This window comes from Bos taurus, chromosome 18, assembly GCF_002263795.3.
Source record: "Bos taurus isolate L1 Dominette 01449 registration number 42190680 breed Hereford chromosome 18, ARS-UCD2.0, whole genome shotgun sequence".
NCBI classification, from domain to species: Eukaryota; Metazoa; Chordata; class Mammalia; order Artiodactyla; family Bovidae; genus Bos; species Bos taurus.
This window is the reverse complement of record NC_037345.1, coordinates 44,713,441-44,741,016: the sequence shown is the minus strand read 5'-3', so window position 1 is coordinate 44,741,016 and position 27,576 is coordinate 44,713,441. Positions and strand designations below refer to the sequence as shown.

General features: G+C 40.8%; 1 protein-coding gene across 4 annotated transcripts in view; it reads right to left on the bottom strand.

Annotated features, from left to right (window-relative positions):
- GARRE1 (granule associated Rac and RHOG effector 1) overlaps window positions 1-27,576 on the bottom strand; it is an 84,832-nt gene that overhangs the window by 35,236 nt on the left and 22,020 nt on the right. For 3 of the 4 annotated variants that reach the window (XM_005219028.5, XM_005219027.5, XM_024978542.2), the window contains exon 2: window positions 16,455-17,743. In XM_005219028.5, the coding sequence (XP_005219085.2) occupies window positions 16,455-16,949 (495 nt within the window). In that variant the 5' untranslated portion in view covers window positions 16,950-17,743. Of the gene's footprint in view, window positions 1-16,454; window positions 17,744-27,576 lie in introns of those variants that run through there. The other variant, NM_001206284.2, reaches the window with a different exon arrangement.

Below are 27,576 nucleotides of genomic sequence, written 5' to 3'. Positions count from 1 at the left end.
TTTCCCTACCTAGGAGTTAAGCTGAATGTGGACAGGGTCTTTTGGTTTTGCTCCCAGTCACATTCTCAATGCCTGGCACACAGCAGACAATCTTTCTGTACATATTTGTTGAAAGAAGAAAAAAAGCAGTTACTACTCTCCACATAAAAACACCAATCTAGTCCAAGAGTAGCATGTTGACTGAAGAGCTGAGGGCAAGACATCATGGCAGCATCCATGTGCAAATGTTATTACCCCTGAACTCTTCCTGCTTTCATTCACTGGACAGCTCTTCTGCAGCCAGCCCATGGACACCAGCTGCAACCTCGAGCTTACTTTGAGGGTGATATCCCCAACAAGCCAGGGGGAGATAATGACTCTTCTGGAGAAAGAAAGGCTGTAAACCATGCAAGGCTTTCCTGTGAGTGACACACTTGCCCAGAATGAAGAATCAGGTATAACATGTCATGCCTTGGAATTGTAGGCTTATTCTTTCAAACCGAGAACCAATATTGTAACTAACAAGTATGCTATTGAGGGAATTAAGGGTATATATAAGGGCCTAGAAAGGTGTATTTTCCCTGTATGTTTGTGTATGTGTATCTACTTGTGGTTTTCTGCCCAGATACATGAAACAGTTAATAGTGGTTCTACCTGGGACTGGGATGGAGTTGGAAGAGAGAAGCATGACCTTTGGAAAAGTGAACTTATGGCATTCAGAAATGTTTGTATTTTTTGCCATAAGTATGCATCACATACAAAATAAAACTAATTTATTAAAACTAATAATCAATAGTAATACATCCAAAGAATTCTCATTAAAATGAGGACCAAAACAAAGATGCTCATTCTTAAAAAAAAAAAAAAGTGCTCATTCTTAAAGCTCATTGTTTTATATATTAAAATCTATGCTGATAGACAGAGAGTTCCCTGGTGGTCTGGTGGTTAGGATTTCTGGGCTTTCACTGCCACGTACTGGGTTCAGTCCCTGGTCAGAGAAGATTCCACAAGCCATGTGGTGTGGCCAAAAAGTAAAAGTAAAACCTATGTTCAATGCAACAAGATATATAACTACTGGAAGGGAGAAGATATATATAGATGACATGATCTATACCAAAAAACCCCAGATAAACCAAATGAAACATCAAAATTACTGAGTCCAGCCACAGAGCAGGAGATAAGACAAAAATAAACAAAAAAAATCAAGGGTGTTCCTATGTTACAGAAAAAAACTTTCAAATAAAATTTCATCCTGGGCTTCCCTGGTGGCTCAGTGGTAAAGAATCTGCCTGCCAATGCAGAATACACTGGTTCAATCCCTGGGTCCAGGAAGATCCCACATGCCCAAGCACCACTACAATCGAGCCCACGCACCCCAACTACTGAACTCGAGAACCCTAGAGCCCATACTCCATGGCAAGAGAAACCACTGCAACGAGAAGCCCGCATACCACAACTAGAGAGTAGCCCCCACTCACAACTAGAGAAAAGCCCGCACACTAACGAAGACCCAGCATAGCCAAAAATAAATAGATAAGATTTCATTCACGGCAGGAACTAAAATAAAGATTAGTTAAGAATGTTAAAAATACACACAGCCACTAGAACGGAAATTATGAAATTTTACTAAGACACATAACTGAAAGCTTCATAGAAGACATAATAAACTGCTAAAATCCTGAAAACAAAACAATTCAGCAGGTGTTTCCAGGGTCATAAATATGCTCCCCATCACATCTTCTGACATGCTCCACCTGGAACCTGCAGCGTGGCCTCTCCAACATCTAGTCCCGTGGCTTTGGAAGCAGCCATCAGGGAACTGCTCCCCTTGTGCTCTCAGCCTGGAGGTACCCCAGCACCAAAAGTGGACACATAGTCAGGCCTGACCAGTCGGTGTGTTAGTTTAACCTTTTTGCCCACCAGGCCCAAGGACAGGCAAGTGACCCAAGTCACGCCAATCAGATTCAGTTCCAGAACTTTTGTCAGAACCCGGGAGAGAACAGAGGTGTTGGTAACTCTGGCATGGAGACAGTCTGGGTCTGTTTAGCACTGTGTGAGCCCCTGTATCCAGTCATGACCAGAGAGAGAGAGAGCTAACTTTCTTCAGTTCATGGGGTCAATCCATTGTTTTGCTGAGAGGCAGTACAGAGCTACAGTCAAGAATTAGTACTCTACAGAATCAGATTGTCTGTGTCTAAAGTCTGAATCTGCCATGAGACTTTTAAAAAGTTGTTTAACCACTCCACACCCATCTCATCAATAAAATGGGAACATGAATAGTACTCACTTTAGTTCAGTTCAAACACTCACCTCAGTTCAAACCAGGCCACCCTGTCCATCACAAACTGCCAGAATTTACTCAAACTCATGTCCATTGAGTCAGTGATGCCATCCACTCATCTCATCCTCTGTTGTCCCCTTCTCCTCCTGCCTTCAGTCTTTCCTAGCATCACGGACTTTTCAAATGAGTCAGTTCTTGGCATCAGGTGGCCAAGGTACTGGAGTTTCAGCTTCAGCATCAGCATCAGTCCTTCCAATGAATATTCAGGACTGATTTCCTTTAGGATGGACTGGTTGGATCTCCTTGCGGTCCAAGGGACTCTCAAGAGTCTTCTCCAACACCACAGTTCAAAAGCATCAATTCTTTGGTGCTCAGCTTTCTTTATAGTCCAACTCTCACATCCATACATGACCAATGGAAAACCCATAGCTTTGACTAGATGGACCTTTGTTGGCAAAGTAACATCTCTGCTTTTTCATACGCTGTCTAGGTTGGTCAAAGCATTTCTTCCAAGGAGCAAGCATCTTTTAATGGCTGCAGTCACCATCTGCAGTGATTTTGGAGCCCCCCAAAATAAAGTCTGTCACTGTTTCCATTGTTCCCCCATCTATTTGCCATAAAGTGATGGGACCAGATGCCATGATCCTAGTTTTCTGAAGTTGAGTTTTAACCCAACTTTTTCACTCTCTTCTTTCACTTTCATCAAGAGGCTTTTTAGTTCCTCTTCACTTTCTGCCATAAGGGTGGTGTCATCTGTATATCTGAGGTTATTGATATTTCTCCCAGCAATCTTGATTCCACCTTGTGTTTCTTCCAGTCCAGCGTTTCTCATGATGTACTCTGCATATAAGTTAAATAAGCAGGGTGACAATATGCAGCCTTGACGTACTCCTTTTCCTATTTGGAACCAGTCTGTTGTTCCATGTCCAGTTCTAACTGTTGCTTCCTGACCTGCATACAAATTTTTCAAGAGGCAGATCAGGTGGTCTGGTATTCCCATCTCTTTCAGAATTTTCCACAGTTTGTTGTGATCCACAGAGTCAAAGGCTTTGGCATAGTCAATAAAGCAGAAATAGATGTTTTTCTGGAACTCTCTTGCTTTTTCCATGATCCAGCGGATGTTGGCAATTTGATCTCTGGTTCCTCTGCCTTTTCTAAAACCAGCTTGAACATCAGGAAGTTCATGGTTCACATATTGCTGAAGCCTGGCTTGGAGAATTTTGAGCATTACTTTACTAGCGTGTGAGATGAGCGCAATTGTGCAGTAGTTTGAGCATTCTTTGGCATTGCCTTTCTTTGGGATTGGAATAAAAACTGACCTTTTCCAGTCCTGTGGCCACTGCTGAGTTTTCCAAATTTGCTGGCATATTGAGTACAGCAGTTTCACAGCATCATCTTTCAGGATTTGGAATAGCTCAACTGGAATTCCATCACCTCCACTAGCTTTGTTTGTAGTGATGCTTTCTAAGACCCACTTGACTTCACATGCCAGGATGTCTGGCTCTAGGTCAGTGATCACACCATTGTGATTATCTGGGTCATAAAGATCTTTTTTGTACAGTTCTTCTGTGTATTCTTGCCATCTCTTCTTAATATCTTCTGCTTCTGTTAGGTCCATACCATTTCTGTCCTTTATCGAGCTCATCTTTGCATGAAATGTTCCCTTGGTATCTCTAATTTTCTTGAAGAGATCCCTAGTCTTTCCCATTCTGTTGTTTTCCTCTATTTCTTTGCATTGATCGCTGAAGAAGGCTTTCTTATCTCTTCTTGCTGTTCTTTGGAACTCTGCATTCAGATGCTTATATCTTTCCTTTGTTCCTTTGCTTTTCGCTTCTCTTCTTTTCACAGCTATTTGTAAGGCCTCCCCAGACAGCCATTTTGCTTTTTTGCATTTCTTTTCCATGTGGATGGTCTTGATCCCTGTCTCCTGTACAATGTCACAAACCTCATTCCATAGTTCATCAGGCACTCTATCTATCAGACCTAGGCCCTTAAATCTATTTCTCACTTCCACTGTATAAACATAAGGGATTTGATTTAGGTCATACCTGAATGGTCTAGTGGTTTTCCCTACTTTCTTCAATTTAAGTCTGAATTTGGCAATAAGAAGTTCATGATCTGAGCCACAGTCGGCTCCTGGTCTTGTTTTTGCTGACTGTATAGAGCTTCTCCATCTTTGGCTTCAAAGAATATAATCAATCTGATTTTGGTGTTGACCATCTGGTGATGTCCATGTGTAGAGTTCCTGGTCTGGTCTTGTTTCTACTGACTGTATAGAGCTTCTCCATCTTTGGCTGCAAAGAATATAATCAATCTGATTTCGATATTGACCATCTGGTGATGTTCAGGTGTAGAGTCTTCTCTTGTGTTGTGGGAAGAGGGTGTTTGCTACGACCAGTGCGTTCTCTTGGCAGAACTCTATTAGCCTTTGCCCTGCTTCATTCTGTATTCCAAGCCCAAATTTTGTTACTCCAGGTGTTTCTTGACTTCCTACTTTTGCATTCCAGTCCCCTATGATGAGAAGGACATCTTTTTTGGGTGTTAGTTCTAAAAGGTCTTGTAGGTCTTCATAGAACCGTTCAACTTCAGCTTTTTCGGCATTACTGGTTGGGGCATAGACTTGGATTACTGTGATATTGAATGGTTTGCCTTGGAAATGAACAGAGATCATTCTACCGTTTTTCAGATTGCATCCAAGTACTATATTTTCAACTCTTTTGTTGACTATGATGGCTACTCCATTTCTTCTAAGGGAGTCTTGCCCACAATAGTAGATATAAATAATGGTCATCTGAATTAAATTCACCCATTCCATCCCATTTTAGTTCAATAATTCCTAAAATGTCAATGTTCACTCTGCCATCTCCTGTTTGACCACTTCCAATTTGCCTTGATACATGGACCTAACATTCCAGGTTCCTATGCAATATTGCTCTTTACAGCATTGGACTTTACTTCCATCACCCATCACATCCACAACTAGGTGTTGTTTTTGCTTTGGCTCCATCTCTTCATTCCTTCTGGAGTTATTTCTCCATTCTTTCTCCAGTAGCATATTGGGCACCCACCAACCTGGTGAGTTCATCTTTCAATGTCATACCTTTTTGCCTTTTCATACTATTCATGGGGTTCTCAAGGCAAGAATACTGAAGTGGCTTGCCATTCTCTTCTCCAGTGGACCACGTTTTGTCAGAAATGTGACCTGTCCATGACCCGTCCATCTTGGGTGGCCTTACATGGCATGGCTCATAGTTACACTGAGTTAGACAAGGCTGTGGTCCACGTGATCAGTTTGGTTAGTTTTCTGTGATTGTGGTTTTCATTCTGTCTGCTCTCTGATGGATAAGGATAAGAGGCTTATGGAAGCTTCCTGATGGGAGAGACTGACTGAGGGGGAAACTGGGTCTTGTTCTGGTGGGCGGGGCCATGCTCAGTAAATCTTTAATCCAATTTTCTGTTGATGGGCAGGGCTATGTTCCCTCCCTGTTGCTTGACCTGAGGCCAAACTACAGTGGAGGTAATGAAGATAATGATGACCTTCAAAGGTCCCATCCATGCCCTGCTACACTCAGTGCCTCCGACCCAGCAGCAGGTCACCACCAACCCACGCTTCCGCCGGAGATTCTTGGACACTCACGGGCATGTCTGGGTCAGTTTCTTGTGGGGTCACTGCTCCTTTCTCCTGGATCCTGGTGTGCACAAGGTTTTGTTTGTGCCCTCCAAGAGTCTGTTTCCCCAGTCCTATGGAAGTTCTGGTGGTTCTATGGTGGGGTTAATGGCAACCTCCTCCAAGAGGGCTTACACCATTACCCAGGTCTGCTGCACCCAGAGCCCCTGTGGCAGGCCACTGCTCTTCCTGATGGGAGAGCAGCAAGAAGGGGCTGTGTTCCCTCCCTGTTGCTTGACCTGAGGCCAAACTATGGTGGAGGTAATGAAGATAATGATGACCTTCAAAAGGTACCTGTATCTCCACAGGAGACACTCAGACACAGTTCAGGCTCAGTCTCTGTGGGCTGGGCGTGTGTTTTGCGCCCTTCCCAGATCTAAGCAGCTCAGGTGACTAAGTGCTTGTCAAGCATACTGTCCCAGGTAAGTCATGCGTCTTAATCACCTCCCCAGTCCCAGCCACTTGGTTTCCTGGGTGCCCCGCATGTCTCTTCTAGAGAGCTGATCTCAGGCTGCGACCCTCCTGGCGGAAGATGTATCTCTGGGGTTGAGACTGTAGCAGCCCCTTGCTTTCCTGCTCTGGCTGTCCCAAGCCTGCCTCTCTGCCTCCAGGTGGGGAGGGGCCAGTACACAGCTAGCTCTCCTTTGGTATTCAATCCTTTGTTCTGTGAGCAGGCCAGGCCAGGTTAGGTTGTTAGGTTAGAGCCTTTCCAGGAAAGTTCTCTTTTCTGCAGTAGTGGTTAGACTTGTATTCTGTGGGTTTCTTTTTTTCCTTCTCCCAGTTACACTGCCTCCTGAGATTCCAAAACTCCCCACAGACCCGCCTGTGAGAGGGTTTCCTACTGTGTGGAAACTTTTCCTCCTTCACCATTCCCTCCCCAGGACAGGGCTTCATCCCTAACTCTTGTCTCTCTTTTTGTATTTTATATTTTGTCCTACCTCCTTTCGAAGAGAATGGGCTGCCTTTCTGGGTGTGTGGTGTCCTCCGCCAGTGTTCAGAAGTTGTTTTGTGGAAGTTGCTCTGCATTCAAATGATCTTTTGATGAATTTGTGGGGGAAAAAGTGGTCTCCCCTTCCTATTCCTCTGCCACCTTGTCTTTTTAGTAACTATGACTTTTTAGTAACTATGAAATATTAAATTATAGTCTCCTAAAAGAAAGCAACACTGCCATTTTAGTCACCAAAATTGCAAGCACAGCATTCTTTCCTCGACTACTCCTTGCTGCTGGGGTCCTGCCTTCAGAGGTATCTTTCCTCTATTCTCATCATTTTCTCCCTTGATTCACTTTTATTTCCTTCATTTTTTTCTGAAAAGCACTTACCTTTTTTCTCATCACTATACCTTACTCAATAATACTCTCTGTGATACTGTGATTAATAATAAATACGTATTTTGGTCTTTTCCCATGGTTCCTGGCACACAGCTCCTAAAACCCTTGGAATTTTCTAAGTGAATAAGAGAGAGAAAGTATCTTTTGTTATTCATAACAAACATCTTTCAACCATACCTGAGTCTGTGTTAACGAGGTGACTTTTGGAAAGTCCCTAAGGATAGGGGCTGGTTGCCAGGGGAACCAAGTTTGAAACTTTCAGCCCAACCCCTCTGGAGAAGGGAAAAGGCTGGAGAGAGAATCAATCACCAACAACCAAAACTGAATCAACCACACCTGTGAAATGAAGGTTCAGAAACACCCAAAGGATGGGGTTCAGAAAGATTTTGGAATAAAGACCATGTGCAGGTGCTGAGAGGATAGCAGGCCTGGAAAGAGCATGGAAGCTCACACCACTTACCACAAACTTTGCCTTATGCATATCTTTCATCTGGCTGGTCCTAAGTTACATCCTTTTATAATTGAGTTTTTTTCTGAGATGAAAAAACATTTCTCAGAAATGTTTTTTTCTGAGTTCTGTGAGCTGTTCTAACAAATTAATCAAATCTGTGGAAGGGGTCATGGGAATCTTTTGATTTATAGCCAGTTGTTAAGAAACACAGGTAACTCCCTGGACTTGTAACTGGTATCTAAGTGAGGGGGTAGGGGGAATCTTGTGGGACTGAGCCATTAACTGTGGGATCTGATGCTAACTCCAGGAAAAAGTGTTAGAACTGGGGCTTCCCTGGTGGTTTGGTGGCTAAAACTTTGTGTTTCCAATGCAAAGGTCCCAGGTTTTATTCCTGGTCAGGGAACTAGATCCCACATGCCTGCAACTAAGAGTTTGCATGCTGCAACTAAAAAAGATTCCACATGCTGCAGTGAAGATCAAAGATTCCAAATGTGGCAACTAAGACCCAGTGCAGCCAAATGAATAAAAAAAGAAAGAGATATATATTTAAATATATAAATGTGTGTGTGTGTGTGTGTGTATAAACGTGTTAGAACTGATCCCAAATTGCTTTGTATAGGAAAACCCCCCAACAACAAACTTAGGACCAGAGTGCCAGAGGAGTATTCTGTGAGTAGACAGAACACAGGAGTTTTCCTAAGTACTTCCGTTCCTGTTAGAAGACCACTTCGTATGAACAAATCACTCCATGAAATGCAATTATTTATTGGGTGTTCCTGACACATTACGCCTGTCATGTGGTCATAAGTTTCTCTCTCCCTTTTTTTTAAACTTGGAAAATGTCTACTGCTAAGTCCCTTCAGTCGTGTCCGACTCTGTGCGACCCCATAGACGGCAGCCCACCAGGCTCCCCCATCCCTGGGATTCTCCAGACACACAAAAACAGAGTATAACAACCCCTCACCCCATGTACCCATCAAAAAGCTTCAACAACTAAAAACATTTTGCTGTGTTTTTTTCATCCTTCTCCCCAACTCTACCTTATTCTGTTGGAATGTTTTGGAGCAAATCCCAATCAACCAGGACCCAATACATTTTCAAAGTTCCCAACTTATTTTTAAAAATGTCTTTTTAGGGGGAATTCCCTGGTGGTCCAGTCCTTAGGACTCCATGCTTTCACTGCTGAGGACCCGGGGTCGAGGAACTAAAATCCCATCAGCTATGTGGTATAGCCAAAAAAAATCTTTTTTATTTTTTGGGTTGAATTTCAACTCCAAAAAGCTCATTTTATTTGGTTGTTTTATCTCAATTCTCTTTTAATTTGTATCTCTTAACTCTCTACTGAATTTTTCTTCATGCTACTAGACTTGCTGAACAAATCAGGTCAACTGCCTATAGAATATGCCACTTTCTGGATTTGTCTGATTGTGATTGCTCCCTTGTGGTGTTACATAACTTGTGCCACCACACCCCACATTTCCTGTAGAGTGGTAATTCCTTCTAGAGGCTTGATTAGATTATTTCAGGGTCCTTCCCACCCCAGGATATGGCAGAAAGATGGATAAGTACAAGACTGCATTATGGGAGTGCTGTATAGTTCTTATTAGGAGATACAATCACATGGCTGCCTCTGATTCAGTGATGCTGAGGTTGACCAATGGATTTGGCTGAGAAAAGCCTGATTCCTCTCTAGCAGCCTTTTATCAAATGATTTTATCTTACATTGTTGACCACCACCTGAGTCAATTAATTCATTATGGTCTGCAAAATGGTGAGTTTTCTAATCGTATCATCTTTTCTACACAGGAGAGTACTCAGAATCTTCTAAATAGAAGAAAACTTCCCTCATCCACTAGGGCTACATTTGGTTTGAAAAATGTCTGTAGTGGAGAAGCAGAAAATTTGCTTAATTCCTCATTTTTCTCCTTTTAATTAGCAATTTTCAAAATAATGAGTGGGCTGCACTTTTTTTTTTTTTTCATCTTTTTCTATCCTTTTATTTATTCTTGTTGGCACTGAGTTTTCTTTTTTTTTTTTTAATTGAAGGCTAATTACTTAACAATATTGTGGTGGTTTTTGCCATACATTCACATGAATCCACCATGGGTGTATATGTGTTCCCCATCCTGAACCCCCCTCCCACCTCTCCCCATCCCATCCCTCAGGGTCATCCCAGTGCACCAGCCCTGAGCACCCCATCTCATGCATCGAACCTGGACTGACGATCTGTTTCACATATGTTAATATACATGTTTCAAAGCTATTCTCTCAAATCATCCCACTCTCACCTTCTCCCACATGGTCCAAAAGTCTGTTCTTTACATCTGTGTCTCTTCTGTGCACAGCACTTCTTAATAAATCAAAGGATCCAGTCCCTCCAGAGTAGATGATATCCTCTGGCCCCAGGGGCTTCTACCCATAAAAGATGGGCTGGGAAGGCAGGAAATCTTATTTGTTGTTCACAGTGAAATTTTGCACAATCACCCAAATTTCAACTGCCTAATTAATTACAGCTTCTCCTAATAGTTAAAATCTGAAGACAATTTAGATAACAGATTCAGTTGGTTAAAAGAACAGCCAAGAAGAGTGACAGAAATTAACAGCCTGAAAACTGGATTTATATACTTTTTTTATAAAATGAATTTGAGTTTCTGATTAATACCAGCGATTTGAATTTTCATTTGGCATATATAGTTAGGAAACATTTACTCCATAATCTGTTATGGAAGGTCAACTAGATGAAACAAGAAAGAAGTAACATTGAATTTTACCTTTAGGCAAAAAAAAAAAGAAAAAAAAAACACTATGCAAATTTAATTCCATTAGGGTTAATGAAAATCACATTTTGAAACCAGCTTCTAATATTTTCCATTACCATTGCTCTGCAGCATTTCTGGCATACATCTATCCAAAATAAATGTTAAAATGCTTGAATAAAGGTCCTTAAGAGTCAGTCAGTGATCACAAATAAATTATTTCAAACAGATTCATAGGTACACAGTATAGAAAAGATATCTGTCAATGCACAGAACTGAAAGCCAAGGTGCAATTACATAAAGACTTGATTTAAAGTCTATTTATAATATGGTGATACAGGGGGTTCTCTGATTTGCAAGGTCCACGTGTGCAGATTCAACCAACTACAGGTCAAAAATATTCAGGGGAAAATACTCCAGAAAGTTCCAAAAAGCAAAACTTGAATCTACCATGCAGGCAACTATTAGATAGCATTTACACTGAATTTAACAACTATTAACACTGCATTTAAACTGTATTAAGTTTTATAAATAATCTAGAGATTATTTAAATTACACATGGGAATGTGTGTAGGTTCTATATAAATAGTATGCCATTTCATATAAGGGACTTGAGAATCTTCAGATTTCTGTACAGGGGGTTCTAGAACCAATCTCCTGCAGGTGCTGAGGGATACTGTACTTGGAAAGTCATTAAAAATGCTGGAAGATATAAAATACATCCCTTTAAAGGCATACAACTCTTGGGAACCCCGTATCAATACTGAGGCCCCATTGTGAAACCAGAGCCCCAGAGCTCCCAAGTGGTGAAGAAAGCAAGGCGAGAGGTGTCATCACTTCGTCTTGCTGCCCTCCTCTCATCCTCCCTGCAGAGGATGACCTCTTTACCTGTCTGACCTCACCCCTCGTGTCCGTTTCACTCACTGTTTCAGCCACGACAGACCCTCACTGCTCTTCACACACTCAGGTTTGCTCCTGCCTCAGGAGCTTTGTTCCCTCTCCCCAGAACCCTCTTTTCCTGGTTATCATCAAGGCCTGCTTCTTCATCTCCCCCAGTTTCTTTCTCAAATATCACATTCTCACTGATGCCTTTTCTAACCAAGTGTCTAAGATCACAGTCCTCATCTATCTGCATGAAAGGAGGCACTTCTGTCTTGTTTGCCGCTGCTTCCTCTGTGCCTGGCACAAAGAAAGTGTGCAATATAAATACCTGTGTAATGAACACATGAACTACAAGTCAGTTTCCTTCTTTCACTTATATATTTGCACTGAAAAAGTAATTTTATTTAAAACGAGTGACAGATGTTTGTAAAAAGAAGTTAACATTTGTGACTTTCTAATAAATAGAAAACCTAGTTAGGGGATTGCCTATACTTCTTTAATATGAACTACATGTTTTGCTTGCAAATGAGTCTAAGGCTCAGTATCAGTTAGGATACCAGATTTTTAGGACAAATAAAACTGAGGTAGACAAAACCAAAGAGAACTCACAGCCACAACTCATGTAGCCTGGCCTTTAACAGGAACATTGGAATTAACACACCAATGGAGATGTCCCTAGACTCGAAAAGATAAAGACAGCAGGACTCATATGGTCTACCTGTAAAAAATGCTGTGGGATGTCAAAGCTTTATATGATGAACAAATCCAATGTGGGAAACCATATTTTTCCTGAATTCATTTTGGCTGGACTGATAGTTCAAGACTTACACAAAGGAATCCCCACGGAGCACTTGATTAAGATCATATTTCTCATTTTAGACAACATTCCAGTTCATACACAAAGTAAACTCTACATTTTCTATAAATCCAGAGGGGTGAAAATCCCACCTGAACTGTCAACTGGCTTGTTCAAAAATTCCTAGCTACTGCAAGTGTCCCACATCCCTCTCCACTCCCTTCCCTGAGTGTCCCCATTCTATGCATGCTCAGTTGCTCAGTCATGTCTGACTCTTTTGCAACCCCATGGACTGTAACCCAACAGGCTCCTCTGTCCATGGAATTTTCCAGGCAAGAATACTGGAGTGGCTAGCCCTTTCCTACTCCAGGGGATCTTCCCAACCCAGGGATCGAATCTGCATCTCTTGCGTCTCCTGCACTGGCAAAGTGGGTTCTTTACCACTGCGCCATCTGGGAATTCTAGTTACAAGGTAATAGAGCAGTGACTACTGGTAGAAGAGGTCCCTAGGGGCTTTTATGCTGAAAAGATCCTAACAGTTTTTACATCAAGCAAGGTAATACTATTGCCATCTTATAACTCCCAAAGAGACAATAACGCAGAAGGGAAAGGGAGGTGGCCTGCCTAAGGAACCAGGAAAGAAACAAGTAAAGCAAATGTCCTAGGAGTGGCAACTTTTTCCACCTAAAAGCTTCCTGGTGAGAAGAACAACCTGCTGTACATTCCTCTCTGATGCTGGCTCTGTACATAATTGTGCTCTGTACTTCAGAGAAGGGCTAATAGCACCTTTCAGGCCATGCTGGAAGCAATAACCACATGGGATGACAACCAACTGGGTACAGTATTTCACACACTGACTGCTTCTGATCTTCACAAGAACTCTTGTGAAGGTGGGTGGTAATTCCATCTTACAGATGGGCAAACTGAGGCTTACAGATGTTAGAGATTTGCTTGACATCACACAGATAATAAGAAGCAGAGTCATTTTCTAAACCCACATTTTCTGATTCTATGCCCCATAATAAGCAGTGTCAAGAGCACTAGTTAATACTCACAACTTACTTCTCTAACAGTGAGATTATGAGGGTGAACCACCTGAAGTAAGGGGCAGAGTCACTAATGAATACAGACAGGACAGGACTCATGTACACCCTGCCTGCCCCAGAGCACAGTCAGCAACTGCAGTTCCTAGACACAGGCAGCAGGGTCTGTCAATCAGTGAGCATATCCCAAACCTGACTTGAACTCAGGGAGCGTCAGAAGCATGTTTCCGCCCCTCAAGGGGTGGGACAGTGGAACTAGTACTCTATCTCAAGTTTGAAACAGTCAAGCGTTTGAGCACTGAATTCAGGGCTTTCTTCAACCACAGTCCTAGGCTCAGCTGCCAAGCACAGGTCCTTGCCTAGTCAGTCAAGTTCATCGATGTTAGACCACAGATTCTTTCCCCAAGGACAAATGCTAAAGAGTGTCTCTGGGCCTTGCTGATAAAATCTTTAAAAGCCAACACAGGGGAAAAAATGCCTAACTATTCCATTTGAATTGGTGAATATCCTGAGAGAGAGGGACCACGGCAGTACATAAATTCCAGAAACAACAAATACTGTTCTGTGGAAAGAGCAAAATGTTAAGTCTGCAGGCCTACATTTGGCAATCACATTTTAGGATTTACTTTTATGTCAGCAGTTTGAAACCCAGAATACAACATAGATTCTAAAACCTATCAACAGCACTTAGTTTCCAGTTTAGACTCTGAAAGCCTGTTTAGCCCATTATACACAAAAACATGGTAGTGTTCCAGCTATCCTAATCACATTTCAATGGGGAAAGTCAAGCCAAAATTCCAAACCACATCAAGAAATATTTCCCCTTCTCAGCTCAGATGGTCCACACTGGTCCCAGAAAAGCAGAAGGGACCAGCTAAGTGCCACTGCACCCAGTGGATTACTGAACTCCAAGTCCTCAGGGTTAGTTCATCCTTCTCTAGTTGTCCTGTCCTGGGGAACAAGGGCACTGGCCCATTGGGTCAGAGGGGAAGTGGCCCTGGAGGCCTAGCTCTGTCTCCTCCAGCACTTGGAGGCATGGTCTGAAGAAGAGCTCAGTAATGTTCATGTTAAAATAAGAGGCTTTGGCTTCATTTTTCAAACCACTCTTGCCTGAAATTCTAAATAAAGCTAATGATGGTTGTGCCATTATAGGATGATAGCTGTAACAGTCTGGGCCTGTTCAACTGTTTCAGACAAGGCAGAGTCTCTAAGTGCTCTCTTGCCACATCTCTGCCCAGCAGCAATCAAGCACACAGGGAGTTGAACTTGGTTCTTCACATAAAACAAACAAAAGTCACAGCTGTGTATCTGTGCATGTACACACAGTAGTCTGGAATGGCACACACCAACCCAGTTAACAGTGGTCTCTTCCGGGAAAAGGAATGAGATGGGAAAGTCGAGCAGTAGTGTTAAATTTTACTGCTTGAGTTTCTCTTGAGAAGTACAATTTTTTTCAAAATATGCTTTATATATGATTTACATGTATAATATTAAAAAATACTTTAAACTTTGCCAAGCCACTTTTAAAAACACTTCAAAATCATGCTTTCTCTGAATATATGCCATGACCATAGGAAAAAAATCAGAAAATAAAAATATATTTGGATAGGTTCAAAACAGAATGACCCAAGGAAGATATTACACACGTATACATTTATACCAGCAGACTCAGCAATAGGCCAAATCGAGTCCAATAGACAAGTCTACAAGGGAAAACTGGTTATCACATTTTTAAAGGGTTATTTTTAAAAAACCCAAAAAACAAAGAATTTGTGACAGAGACAAATGTGGCCCACACAGCCTAAAATTTACTATTTGCCCTCTACAGAAAAAATGTGAAGATGCCTAATGCCTGATTTAAACCAAGACTATTATTTCTTCTCAAAAATAATTTTAAATTCCTCTTGGAGGATTTTCCCAGTGGTTCAGTGGTTAAGCATCCACAATGCAGGAGACATGCGTTCGATCCCCAGGTCCAAAAAGATCTCACATGCCGTGGAGTAACTAAGTCCATGTGCCACAACTACTGAGCCCACACGCCTAGAGCCCACGCTCCACAACAAGAGAAGACACTGCAATGAGAAGTCGGCGCACTGCAGCTAGAGAGCAGCCCCCACTCGCCACAGCTGGAGAAAACCTGTGCAGCAATGAAGACCCAGCACAGCCAAAAATAAAACAAAACAATTCCTCTTGGAAATGCTTTCCAAATCACAATATGCCTTTCAAACACAATAAAAGTGAGTCATAACACTTAATAGCTTAGCTTTTGTTCCCCCCAAACCCACAACATTATAAATTAGCTTATTCAGCCACTGCAATCATCAGATTTGGTTCAGAAGACTGGTGATTTCTGAAAATCAAATACAACCCCGGGATGCTGAAAAAACATTCTCCCTCCTAGCATCCAGAAACCTAACCTCTGATGTGTTGCTAAAATGTACAAGGACACACGGAAAAATCAAACTCAGAAGAACTCTCTGAGCAACTAAAAATAATTTTAAAAATCTAGCAGTGAAGCGAATTTACCAGATGACAGTTTAACAATTATTTTCTAAATGAAGGAAGGAAAAACATCACCTTTATTCTGAATGAAATTCATATTCCAATTTTATAATCTAAAGCCCTGAAAAGGGGAGAATATTTCATTTTGACTATCAAAGACCTAAGAAATGTCCTAAATAAGAAGCAAATGTATCCTAATATGAACAACTGTAAATTCAGAACTGGAAAAATACCTTTATCCTGTAAACATGTGTAGAACTTGCTACATTAAACCAACGGGTCTATATAATGACAATTCACAAATAAATCTTTATAATCACATTTAGAATTCTCAGTCCCTACTGTGTACTTTATCCCCTGGAGAAGGAAATGGCAACCCACTCCAGTATCCTTGCCTGGGAGATCCCATGGACAGAGGAGCCTGGCGGTCTACAATCCATGGGGTCGCAAGAGTCGGACACGACCGAATGACTATCACATCACATCACATCACTGTAACAGCATGTTACTTGGAAATTAAGTTCCAAGTTGAAAATTTAAAGAAAATCTAGGCTGATTCATTTAATAATCTTTTATCCTACTTAATTTTAAATGAAAGCAATTAAAAACCTGGCATGCAAAAAAAATTTTTTTTCACAAGAACACAGTATCAATGGAAAGAGGACGAAGACCATCATTTCAGTGATTTGAGAAAAAACAAAAACAACATTCTCACTTACCTCTGGAATACACTTTCCAACCCAAGTATGACAGAGAAGATACTCTACCTCAATGTCCTGGAGACTGAATTCCTTCTGATCTGTCAAGTTCGCAGCCCCAGCACTAAGTTCCATCAGCATCTTGGCAATCTCGGGCTTGATGGCTGAAGTCAGCCGACTGGCTGCTTCCATGACGTGCTCCTGCACATCTTTGAGCTGCATGGCTGCCTTGGAGTAGTGAGAGTTCCTGAACACAGTGCTGAAGAGATCTGTGAGGAAAGTACTGGCACGGCAGAAGACGTTGAGGGCGTCCAGGTACTTGGAGATGCCCTGCTGGATGTCGGCAATGGGAGTGGAGTGGGGCATGGAGTGGTGGCAGCTGCCTGCAGCAGTCAGACTGCCCAGGGGGGTGGTGGTGGCCGTAGATGCCAGGGGAGCACTCAGTGCTCGGCCCAGCTCGGGCATTGGGTACTGCTGGTGCTGCTGCACCTTCTGCTTGGACCCGCCAAGCAGGAAGCGCCGCTTGTAGTCCATTTTACTGTCCTGGGCACTGCAGCAATACATGCGGGAAGGGGACTGTCCCAGTGACCGGGAGAGGGTCAGGGTTCCAATTCCTTTTTCTTTCTTCCTAAAACCGTGGCTAGGTATAAAAATAGTGGAGTTCTGCAAATCTAAGTTTTAAAAAAGGCATTTCCATGAGGCAGGTGACCATGTGATCCAATGTCGACGTGAAAAGGACAAGAAGTTTATATAGTTAATATTTTCAGTGGAAGCAGGACCTCTGACAAAAAATAAGTGTGTCCAAAATGCTATATAAGAACTGTTAGCATTCTACCCTCTTAATAAAAAGATATGGTTGCTGAGAAAAATGTTTACTGAGAACTGCTTTGCAAGAATATTTTGATACTTGTATTTACAATGGCAGAAAAATAACTTAACTTTAAAAAATGTAATATAATGTATCTTCAATATACCAGAAAAGTGAGAACCCAAAAACCCACAAGCTGATCAACAGCAATTTAAAAAGCAGTACAGAATCACTTTACACTAAGTCCTTAGGAAGGAAGATCAAATCTGCAGAATTTTGACAGAGCCTGCCTGCCAAATCCATTTACCTGTAAAGCTTCTTCTAAATGCGAAAAATTTCCAAATTTCCTTTAATATTTTCTGAAAACAAGTTTTTTTTCCTTCAAAAAAAAGGCATTTGTTATTATAAGTCTTCTTCTTTCCTTTTGTTTGCTGAGGTAGCGGTTTCCTTGTAACATTAATAAGAGGTGCTTCCAGACTGGGTTGGCCCTCAATTGTAAAGTCTGAAGCAAGAATGCACAGATGTACTTGTAAGGCTTCTAAGTCATTTCCTGTGAGGGGGGAAAATAAGATAGAATTAGGAGAGTTATAGGACAGTGAGTAATTCTAGAACATTAACTCCTGAAACGCTATCATCCACAAAGATGGGCTCCAAATGAATAAGAAATGTTATAAAAGAGTAGAACTACGATATGATGATGGTTAGAAAATTCCTCAAGTTGTAGTACAAAAATAACACAACAAAAAAGTTTGATTCCACACAAACCGCTTCAAAGTTCATGCTGACAAGTGACACATCGCGCGGGGCCTGGACTAATGTTTGTGTTTGGCATTCCCTTGTTTTTTCCTCAAAGAGCTCACAAATCCACAAGAGGATTAGGAGAGTACCCGACTGGGACTGTTGACAAGTACAGCACTCACAAAACCTTAAGGGGGATTGGGAAATGGAGCGATGAGCAAAAGACTGAGAAATCAAGGTTGTTATGAGGAAAATGTTACTCTACCTTAAGGAGATAGGCCATGATTGTACGCCAGGTTTTGATAAGTGAAAGAGTGATGGCCAGGGCTCATCAGGTGAAAGGACTACCACAGCAAAGACCCTGAAGCAGGATGACTTTAGGTCTGTTCAGGATACCCAGGTCGGCCGAAGTGCAGCATCAGAAAGACAGAGTCTGGAGAAGTGAGTGGCTGGCAGGTTTGCTTCTCATCCTCATCCAGTACCAATTTCCCCTCTAGATGATCGAAGGAAAGTCTAGGAGGCTGTGCTAGTTCCTACACCCTGGGGAGGCTTCTACACAACCCCTGGCTCTAGATAGGTGCAAAAAGCAAGGTCTAAATATCTCTGGTTGTCATTTCTGAACCTACAATAGTGAAGCAGTGTGATTCTCCCTCCACAGCTCATTAGGTTTACACTTGCCTTAACGATCTGCTCTCTCAAACAAAAATAGTTCAAATATATTTTATTGAATGACATATGTAGTCTACATGATGTCTGTATATAGCTTGGTATGTCAAGGCTGTATATTGTCACCCTGCTTATTTAACTTATATGCAGAGTACATCATGAGAAATGCTGGGCTGGAAGAAACACAAGCTGGAATCAAGATTGCTGGGAGAAATATCAATAACCTCAGATATGCAGATGACACCACCCTTATGGCAGAAAGTGAAGAGGAACTAAAAAGCCTCTTGATGAAAGTGAAAGAGGAAAGTAAAAAAGTTGGGTTAAAACTCAACATTCAGAAAATGAAGATCATGGCATCTGGTCCCATCACTTCATGGGAAACAGATGGGGAAACAGTGGAAACAGTGTCAGACTTTATTTTGGGGGGCTCCAAAATCACTGCAGATGGTGACTGCAGACATGAAATTAAAAGACCCTTACTCCTTGGAAGAAAAGTTACGACCAACCTAGATAGCATATTGAAAAGCAGGGACATTACTTTGCCAACAAAGGTCCATCTAGTCAAGGCTATGGTTTTTCCAGTGGTCATGTATGGATGTGAGAGTTGGACTGTAAAGAAAGCTGAGCGCCAAAGAATTGACGCTTTTGAACTGTGGTGTTCTCTTGAAGTCCATTCTGAAGGAGATCAGCCCTGGGATTTCTTTGGAGGGAATGATGCTAAAGCTGAAACTCCAGTACTTTGGCCACCTCATGCGAAGAGTTGACGCATTAGAAAAGACTCTGATGCTGGGAGGGATTGGGGGCAGGAGGAGAAGGGGACGACAGAGGATGAGATGGCTGGATGGCATCACTGACTTGATGGACGTGAGTCTGAGTGAACTCCGGGAGTTGGTGATGGACAGGGAGGCCTGGCGTGCTGCAATTCATGGGGTTGCAAAGAGTCAGACACGACTGAGCGACTGAACTGAACTACTTATTGATAACTAGATTTTCTTTCTTTCCACTTTGCTTTTTTGGTAGATAAAAATAAATATGTCATACCATGACATCACCGATTCAATGCACATGAGTTTGAACAAATTTCAGGAGACAGTGGAGGACACGGAAGCCTGGTGTGCTGCAGTTCATGGGGTCACAGAATCAGACATGATTGAGTGACTAAATAACAACCATCTTTTCATTCATTATATAGCCAATTACCATGCCTTCTTTATGATTCTACAATTTCATTAGGAACCCAGGAAGGTAGACAGGTTGTAAGAGCAAGAGATGAGAAAAGTGTTGTGAATACAAACACATACTCTAAAAGTACAAGCCTAACCCGGCTAGCATATAAATCCAATTAAACTAGCACCGTTTGTAGCTCTGTGTTCAAGAGAATTTTGACTCTTAAAAACTCTCATAAACTTTTCAAGAAATGAGATATCAAACAGCTATATGTAAGAAATATGTTCCCAAATGTTCATTTTTCAAATTAATTACATACAATAAGGCAATCACATCTATCCCTACTCAAGTGTTCCACTGTTACCAGTGTGGCTGTACAAATTCAGAAGGACAAGAGAAACACTCAGCAGGAGTGCTGAAGGATGGAAGGCTGCTCACATAGAAACTGTGTGCTCTGTGAAGGAAAACTATCACCTTGAACTGGCCACAGTGAGTCTTGAAAAGCCCTAAGGAACACGCTTCTTTGTTGTGTGTTGCACACTGTTGCTCCTGGCTCTGAGAGTCCACCCCCATTCCTCTGCCAGATGATTCAAGAAGGTCAAGTAAGGCCCACACACTCAATTTTTTAATAAACATCATAAACATTAAACTTTTTCCCCTTTACATGCTTTCAAAGTTTACGTAGATGAAACTAGTAATGCTTAAATATACTACTTCACCAAATTCATCTGCAAATTCAATGCAGTCTCTATCAAAATTTGAACCTTTTCCACAGAAATAGGCAAGTTGATCCTAAAATGCATATGGAAGTGCAAGAGACCCAAGACCTACCAAGTACTGAAACCAAGACGTCAGAGGACTCACACTTCCTAATTTGGAAACCTAGGTGTAAAGCTACAGTAATAAAGGCAGCAGAGCTCTAGGATAAGGAAAGACATATATATATAAATGGAATGCGATTGAGAGTTTGGAATAAACCTAGACACCTATGCTCAGCTAATTTTAGACAAGGGCGCAAAACCATTCAGTTGAGAAAGAACAGTCTTTTCAATAAATGATGATGGGACAACTAGATATCCTCATGCAAAAAAAAAAAAATATGAATAAGAACCCCTCTCTTATATTATAAACAAAAAGTAACTCAAAATGGGTCAAAGACCTCAATGTTAGAACTAAAAATTTTAAAGCTCTTAAAAGAAAATATAGGTGCAAATTTTTGTGATCTTAGATTAGCAATGGTTTCTTGGACATGACATCTTAAAACACAAACAATAAAAGAAAAAATAGATAAGCTGGACTTCATCAAAACTAAAAATATTTGTGCATCAAAGGTTACTACCAAGGTGAAAAGACAACCCACAGCATGGGCAAAAATAATGGAAAATCATGTATCTGTTAAGGGTCTAGTATCCAGAATATAAAAAGAACTTTAAAAAAATTTTTTAAAAGACAAATAACCTAGTAAAATGTGGGCAAATTATATGAACAGATGCTTCTTGAAAGACATACAACTAGCCAATAAGCAAATCAAATGATGCCCAACATGGATAGTCACTAGGGAAAAACAAATAAATCACAGTAAGATATCACTTCACACATGCTAGCATGACTACAGTAAAAACAAGCAAAAAACAAAACAGAAAATAAGTGTGGGTGAGAATGTGGAGAAACCGGAACCCTCCTAAGTTGCTGGTAAGAATGTGAAATGATGCTGCAACTGTGAAAAACAGTTTGGCAGTGCCTCAAAACGTTAAACAGAGAGTTGCCATTGAGACCAGGCAATTCCACTCTTAAGCATATACCCAAGAAAACTGAAAAACATCAGTTCATTAAAAAAAAAAAAATTACACATGAATGTCCATAGCATCATTATTCACAATAGCCCAAAAGTGGAACAACCCAAGTCTATCAACTGAAGAATGAATAAACAAAATGTGTTACAGCCATACAATGGATATTATTCAACCATAAAAAATGAATGAAACATTGATAAATGCTTGGAGAAGGAAATGGCAACCCACTCCAGTATTCTTGCCTGGAAAATTCCATGGACAGAGGGCCCTGGCAGGCTACAGTTCATGGGGTCGCAAAGAGTTGGCCACAACTCAGTGACTGAGCACACTGATAAACGCTACAGTGTGACTGAACCTCAAAGACATTATGGTAAGAGAAAGAAGCCAGAGACAGAAGGCCAGATAATGTGAGATTCCACTAACACGAAACAGTCATATAAATCAAATGCAGAGAGACAGAAAAAAGTAGATCAGTAGTTGCCAGGACCGAAGGAGAGGAAGGAAATGGGGAGTGGTTATCAATTAATACAGTTGTTTTTTTTTTTTTTTTTGAGATGATAAAGACATTCTAGAATTAGATGGTGGTGATGGTTGCACAACTATACCTCAAGTTTAAAAAAATCATTAAAAAGGAAAAAAGAATTAAAGAAAAATATGAGAATGATGTCTCAGCAAATTCAGAATACTAATAAAAGCTACTAAAAAAAAAAACAGAACCAAACAAATTCTGGAGTTGAAAAATATAATAACTGATATAAAAAAATTAAGGGCTTAACAGCAGATATAAACAGGAATCAGTGAAATTAAAGATTAACCAATTGAGATTATCTAGACTGAGAAAGAGGAAGATAAAACTCTCAGAGACTGTGGGACACCACCAAGAATACCAGCATCACAGAAGAAGAGAGGGAGAAAGGCACAAAAAAAGTATTTGAAGAAATCAGTTCAGTTCAGGCGCTCAGCCGTGTCTGACTCTCTGCGACCCTGTGGACTGCAGGCTTCCCTGTCCATCACCAACTCCCAGAGCTTGCTCAAACTCATGTTCATTAAGTCGGTGATGCCATCCCACCATCTCATCCTCTGTCATGCCCTTCTCCTCCTGCCTTCAATCTTTCCCTGCATCAGGGTCTTTTCCAATAAGTTCTTCACATCAGGTGGCCAAAATATTGGCGTTTCAGCTTCAGCATCAGTCCTTCCAACGAATATTCAGGACTGATTTCCTTTAGGATTGACTGATTTGATCTCCTTGCAGTCCAAGGGACTCTCAAGAGTCTTCTCCAACATCACAGTTCAAAAGTATCAATTCTTCGGTGCTCAGCTTTCTTTATAGTCCAACTCTCACATCCAGACAGGACTACAGGAAAAACCATAGTTTTGACTAGATAGACCTTTGTTGGCAAAGTAATGGCTCTGCTTTTCAATATGCTGTCTAGGTTGGTCATAGCTTTTCTTCCAAGGAGCAAGCATCTTTTAATTTCATGGTTGCAGTCACTGTCTGAAGTGATTGTGGAGCCCCCAAAATAAAATCTCTCACTGTTTCCATGTTTTCCCCATCTATTTGCCACAAAGTGATGGGAGCGGATGCCATGATCTTAGTTTTCTGAATGTTGAGTTTTAAGCCAGCTTTTTCACTCTCCTCTTTCACTTTGATCAAGAGGCTCTTCAGTTCTTCTTCACTTTCTGCCATAAGGGTGGTGTCATCTGCATGTATGAGGTTATTGAAATTTTTCCTGGGACTCTTGATTCCAGCTTGTGCTTCATCCAGCCCAGTGTTTCTCATGATGTACTCTGCATATAAGTTAAATAAGCAGGGTGACAATATATAGTCTTGATGTACTCCTTTCCCGATTTGGAACCAGTCCGTTGTTCCATGTCCAGTTAGTTCTAACTGTTACTTCTTGACCTGCATACACAGATTTCTCAGGAAGGAGGTAAGGTGGTCATGTATTCCCATCTCTTTCAGAATGTTCCACAGTTTGTTGTGATCCACACAGTCAAAGGCTTTGGCGTAGTCAATAAAGCAGATGTTTTGCTGGAACTCTCTTGCTTTTTCTATGACCTAATGGATGTTGGCAATGTGATCTCTGGTTCCTCTGCCTTTTCTAAATCCGGCTTGAACATCTGGAAGTTGACAGTTCACATACTGTTGAAGCTTGGCTTGGAGAATTTTGAGCATTACTTTGCTAGCGTGTGAGATGAGTGCAATTGTGCGGTAGTTTGAGCATTCTTTGGCATTGCCTTTCTTTGGGATTGTAATGAAAACTCACCTTTTCCAGTCTTGTGGCTACTGATGAGTTTTCCAAATTTGCTGGCATATTGAGTGCGGCACTTTCATAGCATCATCTTTTAGGATTTGAAATAGCTCAACTGGAGTTCCATCACCTCCACTGGCTTTCTTTGTAGTGATGCTTCCTAAGACCCACTTGACTTCCCATTCCAGGATGTCTGGCTCTAGGTGGGTGATCACACCATTGTGATTATCTGGGTCATGAAGATCTTTTTTATATACTTCTGTGTATTCTTGCCACCTCTTCTTACTATCTTCTGCTTCTGTTAGGTCCATACCATTTCTGTCCTTTATTGTTCCCATTTTTGCATGAAATATTCCCTTGGTGTCTCTAATTTTCTTGAAGAGATCTCTAGTCTTTCCCATTCTATTGTTTTCCTCTATTTCTTTGCATTGATCACTGAGGAAGGCTTTCTTATCTCTCCTTGCTATTCTTTGGAACTCTAAATTCAAATGGGTATATCTTTCCTTTCCTCCTTTACCTTTAGCTTCTCTTCTTTTTTCAGCTATTTGTAAGGCCTCCTCAGACAACTGTTTTGCATTTATTTTTCTTGGGGATGGTCTTGATCACTGCCTCCTGTACAATGTCACAAACCTATGTCCATAGTTCTTCAGGCACTCTGTCTATCAGATCTAATCCCTTGAATCTATTTGTCACTTCCACAGTATAATTATAAGGAATTTGATTTAGACCATACCTGAATGATCTAATGGTTTTTCCCTACTTTCTTCAATTTAAGTCTGAATTTGAAGAAATAAAGTTCCCAAATTTCTCAAATTTGATGAAAAGCACATGAATCTATACATTTATGAAGCTCAACAAACTCCAAGTAGGATAAACTAAAAAAAGAATTCAGTGTAGACACATTATAATGCAATGTCGAAAGCTAAAGAGAGACTCTTGAAAGCAACAAGAGAAAAACAACTCATTACATAAGTTGACTCTGTAGTTATGTAAGGTTGCTATGAACACTGAATTAGCAAATATTAAATCAGTACTCTTAGAAGACATACATGCAAAGTTAAGATCCCATAAATGTCTGGTGAAAACATTGTCACCAACCAATTAACATATAACCTTGTCTTATGTTTCTATTTACAGATACCTTAGTTAACATATATTGTTGATTCATTAACACTGAACTCACAGGCAATAGCAATATAACTCATACCTAATCAAGCTCATCAAACACATGGATTTTCTCTGTTAGGTACATCACAGCCTTCCTGGACTTAGGAACACTAGAGAGCACTTCAGCAATATACTTAGGGGCCATTTTAAACAGTGAAACTGCCAACAAAAGTATAAAAATGCAAAAAACGTGGCACTTAAGAGACTATGAAAAGAATACTTGCTTATAGTCTGAGAGCTGAAATGAGAAGGCAGACCATCACCCTGTTCAACCCCAGCTGGGGGTGTGCATGTTGGGCAATTCAAATTTTTTGCCACTTTGCACATGTCTACAACTGACCACAAGAGCTCTGCAAGTATTTATTTTATGTTGCAAATAAATTGTAGCCACTAAGCTAATCTGCAAACACAGGATCTGAGATTTGTGAGCATCTATGTGAGGATCAACTATGTACATAATACTACTTCAAACACTTGTATTCCCAACATAATGGGGTACTCCTCTTCTTAAAAATAAACAAAAACATCAATCTATGAAACAAATAATCAGAGGGTTACTGACCATCTTAAAAGATACATAGAAGCTCCTTTAAGTAGTGAACTCCAGGATATATTTAATGTAACAATTCAACTACTTCATTTTGGACAACCTTTCAGGATTTCATTGTGATTTTAAAAGGCTCAAGCTTATTTATTTAAGGTATAATCCATCTGACAAATTAGAAGTACATAATTTATAAAGACAAATTTATGCTTTAAGAGAACAAGTATAGACTTGCCTGGTGGTGCAGTGGGTAAGAATCCATTTGCCAGTGCAGGGGACACAAGTTCGATCCCTGGTCCAGGAAAATTCCCATGCTGCAGAGCAACTAAGCCCATGCACCACAAATATTGAATCCATGCTCTAGGGCCCGTGAGCTGCAAATACTGAGTCTGTGTGCCACAACTGCTTAAGCCCACGTGCCTAGAGCCTGTGCTCCACAAGAGAAGCCACCACAATGAGAAGCCCGAGCATCACAACTAGAGAGATCCCCGACTTGCCACAAATAGAGAAAATCCAAGAAAAGCAACGGAGACCCAGCAGAGCCAAGAAATAAATTAATTTTTTAAAAAGAGAGACAACAATTACATTTGGAGAATCATCTACTCCCTTTTTCCCTCTTCTAGAATCCATTATTTTAAACATAAAATCTGTAAACACTAAGCAAGCAGAGAAATTGTTATTGTTCATTACACTTTTTATTTTAGTGCTAAGCTCATGGTGAATATTTTTATAAAAATGCCAGTAGATATTACAACTGCTTAAAGAACAACTTAACAAGTTAAAATACACATTAATATCTCACTGACTGGTTTGCATATAGCTGCTTCATCAAAGATGATTACTTTAATCAAAAAGACACACAATAACAAGTGTTGGTGAGAATGTAGAGAAACTGGAACCCTCATACATTCCTGGTAGGATTGTAAAAAGTATAGCACTTTGGGAAACAGTTTGGCAGCTCCTCAAAATAACTACAGTGTTACCACATGACCCAGCAATTCCACTCCAATGTATATATTCAAGAGAGGAAAAATATAAATTCACACAAAAACCTACACATTGATGTTCACAGCAGAATTATTCAAAATAATCAAAAAAAAAAAAAAGAAACAACACAAATCTCTTATCAACTGATTCATGAACAAATAAAATGTGGCATATACAATGGAACATTAAATATGTATTATGCACATATAAAGGAATGAAGTACTGATACATGCTATTATAAAACATGGACAGATTTTGAAAACACTGTACTAAGTGCAAGAGAAGCCAGACACAAGAAGCTACGTATTATATACCCTGACTGATACGTAATGCCCAGAATAGGAAGATCCATAGAAACAAGTAGATTTATGCAATGGAGAGTCACTGCTAATGAGTACAGGGTTTCTTTTCAGGGTAATAACAAGGTTTTGAAGTTAGATAGTGTGACTGCTGAACAACTCTGAATATACTATAACACATATGGTATGTGAATTATATCTCAACAAGGCTGTTATTTTCCCTATGTAACTTCTCATTTAACAGCAAAAGGTACATAATAAAAAATAAGTTTGGGGGACTGCCCTTGCAGTCCAGTGATTAAGACTCCAAGCTCAGGACTTCCCTGGTGGCTGTGATAAAGAATCCACATGCCAATGCAGGAGACATGGGTTTGATCCTTGATCCAGGAAGATCCCACACGCCTTGGAGCAACAAAGCCTCTGCACCACAACTACTGAGCATGCGCTCTAGAGCCCAGGAGCCACAACTGCTAAGCCCATGTGCCCTACAGCCTGTGCTCCTCAACAAGAGAAGCCACTGCCATGAGAAGCCTGTGTATCACAGCTGGAGAGCAGCTCCCACTCTCCACAACTAGAGAAAAGCCCGTGCAGCAACAAAGTCTCAGTACAACCAAAAATAAATAAATAAATAAATAATTTTTTAAAGTGACAAAATCTACATTAAAAAAAAAGATTCCAAGCTCCCAATGCAGGCAGCATGGGTTCAATCCCTGGTCGGGGAACTAAGATCCTGCATGCCACAACAACAACAAAAAAAAAGTTTTCCAGGG